Here is a 10,284-nt window from a genome sequence, read left to right on the forward strand (position 1 = left end):
AGCCCCTTTGAGTCTCCTGCAGGAGAGAAAGGGGGGATATAAATCCAAACTCCTCTTCTTCTTCTTCACTTCACAGGGAGGATCTGTCCCAGGCTAAACAGTTCATTTCCAACCAGCAGACCTTACGTTACAGTTTCAGCTAAGAGAACTTCGTATTCTTTCCTAAATATATACCAGTGATGGCGAACCTATGGCACGAGTGCCAGAGGTGGCACTCAGAGCCCTCTCTGTGGACATGCACGCACAGAGTTCAACATGGGGGGGGGGTAGAAAATCACCCCCACACACACACACATACACCCCTAGGCTGGCCTGGGCCGCTGGGCACAACGCCCCACAGCAAGCAGGGAGGGCTGGTGAACCTAGTGCCTAGAGGAGGCCTGTGCTCCGGGTGGCTGATGCCTGGGGGGGTGGGGGGCAGAGGAGGCAGAGATGTTAGAGAGGCGCAGAGCAGTGCCGGAGAGACTTGCTGGAGGCTAGAGCAGGCTGGCCCCTGCTCGAGCAGGTGGGGCAGAGGGGTGGGGTGGGGTGGGGGTGCTGGAGCAGCGCAGGGCAGAGCGGCCGGTGCACGCAGGACTAAAACCTCAGTATTCAGGTTAAATTGCTGTGTTGGCACTTTGCGATAAATAAGTGGGTTTTGGGTTGCAATTTGGGCACTCGGTCTCGAGAAGGTTCGCCATCACTGATATATACGTACTAAAACCACCTAATTTAAAATGATGTGATTGAGGCGTTGCACTTCAATCATATTAGCAAGAATCAGGCAGCCACCCGGATCCGGCCACCTACCTGCAAGGATTCCAGCCGGACGGGAGAGGGTTCAAACATGCTGGCATTTGATGTGCCGCCAGCATCGCTATCTGAGTAGCTGTCTTCCCTGGGCAGAACAATGAGAGAGATGCAGAGCTGGATGAGCCAGCAGGGCTCAGCAGGCGTGCTCTCCAGGCTAAGGGGCGGCTCCCCTGGGGCTGTCCTCTGCCGATCAGGTGGTCCAGAAGAGCGGGGTGTAGTGGATCCGCTGTCACTGAGCCCGGAAGAGCTGGGCTGGTGCAGAAGCAGTCGTACCTCTGGCAAAGGAGCTTGAACTGAAACAATGGCTCCCAGCAGCGTGAGGCTAGACACACGAACATTCACATCTGAAAGAAAGAAATAATAACTGATGAAGAAACATAACCTACAAACAATCTACAGACCGACTAAGAAAATTCAACAAATGCTACGTTCAGCAAAGGATAAGAGGGGTCCTCTAGCTACTGCAGGAGTCTACCGCATACCTTGTAGCTGTGGACAAGTCTACATAGGAACCACCCAACGCAGTGCTCAGACACGAATCAAAGAACACGAAAGGCACTGCAGACTATTTCAGCCAGAAAAATCAGCAATAGCAGAACACTTGATAAACCAGCATGGACACAGAATATTATTTGAAAACACAGAAATTCTGGACCACTCTGACAACCACTACGTCAGACTACACAGAGAAGCCACTGAAATTCACAAGCACATGGACAATTTCAACAGGAAGGAAGAAACCATGAAAATGAACAGAATTTGGCTGCCAGTGTTGAAAATCTCTAGAATCAAGACAGTGACTGATCAGCTCCACACAAACACAGGACAACTATAGACTATAGCACTCAAAGGGAACAAAGACCAGGATACTTCTATTCAGATCCATTCAACTATTGACCTTGCTAGCTTCATTATTACTCCCATGCTACAGACTTCTCTGTGACTCACATGCCAGGCTACTCTATTCAGATGGCCTCACCTCTTCACCTCACAGTATATATACTCCACTTGCTTTCCATTCCTACCATCAGATCCTCTGAAGATGCCAGCCACAGATGCAGGCGAAACGTCAGAATGCTGCTAGAACACGGCCATACAGCCCGGAAACCACACAGCACCCTAAAGAATAAAGTGTTCTCGATGTAGACAGCCTGCATTAGAGGAGGCCCTATTTAAGGAAAACCTCCATGGTGAGACATGAAGGAATTATGGTGATGGCAAAGACAGGTTGTGGGAAGGGGGAAGGCAGAAGGGTTTCTAGCAAGATACTAGCTGAACTGTTGCAATCTATGCCCTACGAAGAGAGACTTAGGGAGCTGGGGATGTTTGGAGAAGTGAAGGTTAAGGGGGGACATGATAGCTATGTTTAAATATTTGAAGGGCTGTCATGTCAATTTCAATTCCAAAGCCTTTATTGGCATCATAAATTACAGGGCTGTCATGTCGAAGAGGGAGCAAGCTTGTTTTCTGCTGCCTCAGAGACTAGGACATGAAGTAATGGGTTCAAGGTGCAGGAAAAGAGATTCCACCTAGACATTAGGAAGAACTTCCTGACTGTCGAGGCTGTTTGACAATGGAATTCACTGCCTCGGAGGGTGGTGGACTCTCCTTCTTTGGAGATTTCTAAACAGAGGCTGCCTCAAAAAATGTGTCTTACAATCATTACCTTGTGATCTAATAAACTATGTCACACCTCCTTGTCTCCAATTTAAGACAGTTACAAAACTAGACTTTGGGCTTTGCCAACAAGTCGTGAAACATCTATTCTGTCCCCCCCCCCCCCCCCCTTTCATTAAATATCCCATCAGGTGAAGAATGCTGGGAAATACACATATATGTATATCTAGGACAGTGGTGGCGAACCTTTGGCACTCCAGATGTTATGGACTACAATTCCCACCAGCCCCTGCCAGCATGGCCAATTGGCCATGGTGGCAGGGGCTGATGGGAATTGTAGTCCACAACATCTGGAGTGCCAAAGGTTCGCCACCACGGATCTAGGAAGCCTAATCTCCCAGATGTATGTGCAAAGGTATATGATATCCACTTGCAACAAGATGGCTGTGAGAAACACCATTTTTTTTCCTCCGCATGTCACGTTTTGGGCTGCCCGAAATGACTACGAAAGACACCAAGCTTCCTAAACTGAAACATGTAAAATAACGTTTAGTAGCAAAACTGCTGCATCCATACACACAGAATTCAAATGTTGTGCATACCTTTGTGTCTAATATATGGCTTTATCTGGTTCCATACTCGAGTTAGCAGTCCAGGCTTTAAGCGACTGTATGGTGCATTTAGTATGAGGTTGGCCAAGCACTGCAAACATGCAAGAAACAAAGATAATTTCTTCTTTCAGTTTCAAAGTTTTATCTCCTACTGTCTTGGGCAGTTCGGGGCAAAGTGGAGCTGACCATGGCAAGACCGAACCATCTTCGGACCCAGCAGTGTCTCAAGTTGAACATCCACATTTTGGGAATGAGCAGTATCTCTAAAATGACACTCCCAGACAAAGGAAATGTTTTAATTACTTCTGTATTATTTTCAGTAGGTTTGTCGGGCATCTAAATAAAGAGGTTCACCAACTCCACTGATTCCTCCTCCTTTAGCCTTGGACGCCACCTTGGAATTCCACATAAAGAAAGGAAATGCCCGTGTGGCATGGGTTCTGTGGAAACAGTATCTCATATGCTGTTGGATTGTCCTTTTTATGAGATAGACAGGAAGAAGCACATAACCCCCTTCCTGCATGGAAGTGAAGGCATTACAGATAAACAGAAGGTTATATATATCTTTTAAACAGCCACAACTACGAGCTGTTGGAAGCGGGGGCTAAATTTTTAAATGGTGTTATTTTAACTCGTCAGAAGTTGTAAAGGCTGTTATTACCTTGCAATGTTAATGTTAAACTATTTATATGCCATTAAAGGTATTCGAAATCAAACTCCACTGATCTTGCAAGGAATTTTACATACATACTTTACATTTATACCCCACCAATCTCCCGAAGGACTCGAGGCGGCTTTACATATCAATACATAATAAAACACAACAATACAAAATTACAAAAATACAAAATATAAATACTAAAACCAGTATAAAAACCAAAATATAAATACTAAAACTAATCAACATTTATTTTTTCCTGCATTTGATGTACATCACAGTCTGAGAATGTCTGAAACTTTTTGAAATTGTAATATTGTTTCCAAAATTAAAACCCATGGGGCTGCCTTAGGGTTTAGCTTTGGGGTTTGTTTGTTTGAAGCATTACTATGGGATAAGAAAACAGTCCTTTTCTCCTGTATTTCATCTCTATCATGGAATTTTATGATTACTTTTACAAAATCATGGAATTTTATGATTACTTTTACAAAATCTATCTCCCTTTCTTGAGCCAATTAATCTAGAGCAGTGGTGGCGAACCTTTGGCACTCCAGATGTTATGGACTACAATTCCCATCAGCCCCTACAATTGGCCATGTTCGCAGGGGCTGATGGGAATTGTAGTCCATAACATCTGGAGTGTCAAAGGTTTGCCACCACGGATCTAGAGTGTAAAGCCCTAAGTGGCTCGTGGGCAAAGTACTTTACTCCTCTGCAGGACACTGCAGAGATGCAATACTTCCCATGTAAACACCTCAAGGGTACACGAGGCTACAGCTGGGCTTGAAAAAGTGCCCACTTCAATAAGGGGATTTTGGCATTCACCAATGTAGAAGCATCAGCTGACACAAACTGCGCTCCCTCCACACAACGAGTGACCTTCATCCTTCACTCACATATAGGTCTGCTGCATAAGAACATAAGAACAAGCCAGCTGGATCAGACCAGAGTCCATCTAGTCCAGCTCTCTGCTACTCGCAGTGGCCCACCAGGTGCCATTGGGAGATCACATGCAGGAGGTGAAAGCAATGGCCTTCTGCTGCTGCTGCTCCTGAGCACCTGGCCTGCTAAGGCATTTGCAATCTCAGATCAAGGCAGATCAAGATTGGTAGCCATAAATTGACTTCTCCTCCATAAATCTGTCCAAGCCCCTTTGAAAGCTATCCAGGTTAGTGGCCATCACCACCTCCTGTGGCAGCATATTCCAAACACCAATCACACGTTGCGTGAAGAAGTGTTTCCTTTTATTAATCCTAATTCTTCCCCCCAGCATTTTCAATGGATGCCCCCTGGTTCTAGTATTATGAGAAAGAGAGAAAAAATTCTCTCTGTCAACATTTTCTACCCCATGCATAATTTTATAGACTTCAATCATATCCCCCCTCAGACGTCTCCTTTCCAAACTAAAGAGTCCCAAATGCTGCAGCCTCTCCTCATAAGGAAGGTGCTCCAGTCCCTCAATCATCCTCATTGCCCTTCTCTGCACTTTTTCTATCTCTTCAATATCCTTTTTGAGATGTGGCGACCAGAACTGAACACAGTACTCCAAGTGCGGTCGCACCACGGCTTTATATAAGGGCATGACAATCCTTGCAGTTTTATTCTCAATTCCTTTCCTTTCCAATTCCTTTCCTGCATATGCAACTCAACTCTTGCTTTGCATTGTTAAAGAACCATGAGCTTTTAGTGTGCACAGTTGTCCAGTCCCTGCCCGATCCTAGCCCATTCTCTAGTCCAGGGGTCTGCAACCTGCGGGTCTCCAGATGTGCATGAACTACAAATCCCATCAGCCCCTGTTAGCATGGCCAATTGGCAGGGGCTGATGGGAATTGTAGTCCACGCACATCCGGAGAGCCGCAGGTTGCAGACCCCCTGGACTAGTCCAATACACTAAACTGGCGCACTTGTAGGCAAACTTAGTATTAGTATTTAGCATTTTCTTTTAATTTAGAGTTTTCTGTTGCAATTTTGTTGAGACAGACTATACTAAAGAACCTTCTGAGTTGATCTTTTAAAACCAGGCTAAAATCTACAATATTTTAATAATAGCGGTGCTGACTAATGAGTCTGTTTCCTTTTTATTTTTAAAACAAGTTGTGCACTTCTGAAGCCTGGAGCTTCCCTATCATCAGGTGTGGTTGAACTGCTGGTTTTATTTTTTATTTTCTTGGCTCAACCAGAGAGTTTGAGAGGTTTTTGCTGGCTCATTTCCTGACCAGCTGGTGTGGAGACGCCACAGACCCAATTCTCAGCTAAAAGCCCTGAGACTTCTACTAAAGTTTTTTTTTTTAATTACACACTAGTTGTTAAGGTTCTGTTTTATATTATAGATTTCCAATGAACTTCTGAAGTTTAATGAACTTTTGAAGTTTGCTCTTAAGCCTTTTTAGCTACTTAGTATTTTTTTACCAGCCTTTGGCGTTTTAAGCGTCTGTTTTTAGCTTAGCGCAAATAATTGCTCCTGTGTGAATATTTTACTCATTGTCTGATTGTTTTACGGCTGCTATCTAAAATGAAGAACGGGAGGAAACAGTACCTTTCACCCCCCCCCCTCTCTCCATGTCAGAAGTCTAGTAAACAGACTAAAATTGACCAGTTTTTAACTGATAATTCTCCAGTGGAGGCATTAATTGAGGGCTTAACACTATCAAACAGATTTGCTCCATTGGAAGCTAACTATAATCACTTGCAAAATAAAGGCATTTCTGCAGCCAAACAGTTTACCTTGATTATCTGGGTGAGTGTCTGGGAAGAAGATTCAGCCACCAGGGCCAACAGTAGGCAGCGATGCAGCTCTCGGACGCTGGAGGCAACAGAGACTGAGAATGGCGTGAAAGCTCTCCTGTGGTCACTGGCATCTTCAGCAATGGAAAGGAACTGCTTGGAGCCTTCCAAGATCGCCGAAAGTACTTGAAGAGCACAGGTGCGCGTCTGGAACAGGAAGAGGCATCCTGACGAAAGGCGGAAGCGTGACAGGTGGAGCACATTGGGGTGGGGGCGGGGAGAAAGTCGCCAAGGAAACGAGAGCTTTGAGGAACCAATCGTGAAAAATAGAGAGTTCTCACGCCCAGAAAACGATCCTACCTTTGGAGAAGGGTCTTTCAAAGCAATCGTAATCAACGATAGTGACTGTGGGCTTCCTATACCAGGCGTGTCAGGTACAAATGCAGACCAGTAGCCATAGAGGACTTTCTTCTCGATTGACTTCACGGCAGAGAGGAAGCAGGTTAAAGCCCCCTGGCGAACTGTCGCTTGAAAAGACCTGGCACCAAAGACAAGGACAGAAGACACTGCTGAACGGGAGCTCAAAAATAACCCGTAACAACACAGATCTGACTGTTGTTGTAACAGCGATCATTTGTATTGTGACCCAGGAGAAGAGACAGAACTTGCAGCTGTAACCTTGGTCTCGAGGAAACTGTTCACCATGTTCTCTATCATTGTCCTCTATATGAAGCCGAGCGGAAAAATCTCCTCAGTCCTTTTATGGCTGGATTAGGCAGCTCTGCAGATGCTGCCCAAACTCTGTTCCTGCTAGACAGCAACTCAATTGCCACTCTTGAACCAACTGCTAGATTTCTGTGCGCTGTCCTTACGATACGCTCTCAAATGCTTACCAATTTTAATTCAACGGTTTAACGTTTTAGTTTCTCCATGCTGCATGTCTAAACAGATTTTTAAATTAATTTAATTCCCAGTGTATAACAGATATGCCATTAAAGGTTTCGTTTCATTTCAAGAGATTCGGTTCTGAGCAATTAGAGACGAGAGAGGAAAGTGGAAGTTGCCAGGAGAGGCGTCAACAGGAGAAAAGAGCCGTGTCCGAGGTGCTCTAAAATAAGAAGCAAATGGAATTAGGAACGGAAACACAAAGACCCATCTGGCTCAGCAGTCTGCTTCTTAACATCCGATTCCTTCAGGAAGGCCACCAACGACGACAAGAAGAAGAAGAAGAGTTTGGATTTATATCCCCTCTTTCTCTCCTGCAGGAGACTCAAAGGGGCTGACAATCTCCTTTCCCTTCCCCCCTCACAACAAACACCCTGTGAGGTGGGTGGGGCTGAGAGAGCTCCAAGAAGCTGTGACTAGCCCAAGGTCACCCAGCTGGCGTGTGTGGGAGTGCAGAGGCTAATCTGAATTCCCCAGATAAGCCTCCAGAACTCAAGTGGCAGAGCTGGGAATCAAACCTGGTTCCTCCAGATCAGAGTGCACCTGCTCTTAGCCACTACGCCACTGCTGCTCTGACTGGTAGCGGCTCTTAGTTCTCAGGACCAAGTTGCTCCCAGCTGTGTGATTTTTTTAGTTGGAGCTTCCCACAGATGGAATGCGAGACCTTTTGATCCGTACAACACGTGAGCCGTCACCAACTCATCCCCTCTCCTGAATGTCTGTGCTGCATTTGACTTAGTCGGCTTGCCCAGCGTGAGCTAAATAGTAACCGTTCTCTGAGTTCTCAAGGAGAAAAAAGTCTAACAGCGGCCACCTGAGATCCTTCAACTGGAAATATCAGGGACGGAAAATGCAGGCAGCCTGCAAGCAGAGCATACCCTCTCTCCCTCTGAGCCAAAGTCCCACCGAATGACTTGATTAAATGTACTTTTACGGACTAAGAAGCTGCCCCAGTTAAAAAGGCACCAATAAAATTATTTTCTAATATACTGCTTATGTACTGTGGCAAAAGCAAAGCACCCCTCACTTGGCTATGACCTGGACTGCCCAGGTGTTTCTCTGTTGCTGGTCAAGGGGCTCGACCTCCTTTCTACCACTTCCCTTTAAATTGCACTTCTGAGTATGCAGCATCAGCTATACCCATTGGCCATGCTAGCAGGGGCTGATGGGATTTGTAGTCCACGAACATCTGGAGAGCCGCAGGTTGCAGACCCCTGAGCTATACCAAAAGCTTACAATGAAGTCCAAGAAGAAGAAGAAGAAGGAGGAGGAGGAGGAGGAGGAGGAGGAGGAGGAGGAGGAGGAGGAGTTTGGATTTATATCTCCCTTTCTCTCCTGCAGGAGACTCAAAGGGGCTTACAATCTCCTTGCCCTTCCCCCCTCACAACAAACACCCTGTGAGGTAGGTGGGGCTGAGAGAGCTCCGAGAAGCTGTGACTAGCCCAAGGTCACCCAGCTGGCATGTGTGGGAGTGTACAGACTAACCTGAATTCCCCAGATAAGTCTCCACAGCTCAGGCGGCAGAGCTGGGAATCAAACCTGGTTCCTCCAGATTAGATACACGAGCTCTTAACCTCCTAAACCACTGCTGCTCCTCCTTTAAATGTCAAATCACTTCCTGGAAAGTGTGCAGTAGACACGAGAAGTTTACAAGAGACTGTAAACAAGTTTACTGTGGGAAGAAATACAAAATACTGTAACATATATCACTGTCCATTTCAGCCCCATGAGCAAACAGGCTGGATCAGAAGTTCTAAGATATCCTCTTAGCTAAGCAATTCAAACAGCTAGATTAACTGTAACAAATCGCAAGGTCCTACCAATTCTAAACTGTCAACCGACACCTTCTTTGTTAAATGTTGTAAAAGCAAAAGCCTCTCCCACGCTAACTCTCTAGACTTCAGCCAACACAGCCCTCAATTCTCACTGGCTCCCCAGGCTTCGTCACTCCTGCCAGCTTCAACCCTCAACTGCTCTCCTCCAACAGTCCCAACTGCAGCCTCTTTTCTTCAAGGTTCTAAAGGAGGGATTTTGTAACTGGGTGCAGGGCTATGCATTCCACCATGCAGATCACTTCCAACTGCCTGTTTGAAAATTCCCCTACGGGGATGGGGCGGTATAATAAATCGAAAATAAATAAATAAATAAAATAAAAAGGTGACTCAAGGTTACTGGACAGCTCAATCAACATTGAAATCTCGACTGATCTGGTGTACTCCTCATGAAAATTTCAGCACGGAAGTAGCGTTAGGTGCTAATCGAACAGTAGAATCTAACCACGTACATGCAGGTGCTGGGCGGCCCCCTTGCAATCACAAACCTTGTTTTGCTCTGTATTCCAGATTCGGCGTCCGAATATTCCGACTCGCTGCTGCTGATTCTTTTCCAGCCTGGACCGTGCAAAGGAAGATGATCCTTCTTGGGTCCTGCCCGGGTCTCGTCCAGAGAGAGTCTCCAAATCTCTGGGCCTGGATTTTGCGGGACATCTCCAGACAACGTGGGCTCCTTGCTTCCTCCGCTGCCTTCAGCGTCTTCTTTCCATTCTCCTTCGGCCTTCTTCTTCTTCTGTTTTGCCTTGGATTTTTTCCTTCTGCTCTGCTGAATGGAGCAAAAACGCACAACTGAAATCTACTACAGAAAGAATCATAGAATCGGAAGAGACCATCAAGTCAAGCAGGAATACACAATCAAAGCACTCCTGCCAGGCAGCCAACCAGCCTCTGTTTAAAAACATCCAAAGAAGCTCCACCCCCCACCTGAGGCAGTGCTGTTGAAAAGCCCTGTCAGGAAGATCTTCCTAAAGCTTAGGTGTAAGTGAAATTTCTTTTCCTGTACTTTGAATCCATTTCTCCTTGTACTAGTTGTCAGGACCAAGCCTGTCAGTGCCCTGATGTCTTGCTGTGTAAGAATTGCAAATGTTTTCCTGTAACTGCTTTC

General features: G+C 45.9%; 1 protein-coding gene across 1 annotated transcript; it reads right to left on the reverse strand.

Annotated features, from left to right (window-relative positions):
• Positions 1-789: 789 nt before the first annotated feature.
• Positions 790-9,945, reverse strand: LOC125424818 (HEAT repeat-containing protein 6-like; the record flags this gene model as incomplete). Its single annotated transcript, XM_048482245.1, has 5 exons — positions 790-1,136; positions 3,012-3,111; positions 6,403-6,609; positions 6,763-6,940; positions 9,668-9,945. Coding segments are annotated over 5 exons (1,110 nt in total), but the record flags the coding sequence as incomplete, so codon positions are not given.
• Between the last annotated feature and the right edge of the window lie 339 nt (positions 9,946-10,284).

This window comes from Sphaerodactylus townsendi, unplaced genomic scaffold, assembly GCF_021028975.2.
Source record: "Sphaerodactylus townsendi isolate TG3544 unplaced genomic scaffold, MPM_Stown_v2.3 scaffold_1121, whole genome shotgun sequence".
In the NCBI taxonomy this organism is placed as follows: Eukaryota; Metazoa; Chordata; class Lepidosauria; order Squamata; family Sphaerodactylidae; genus Sphaerodactylus; species Sphaerodactylus townsendi.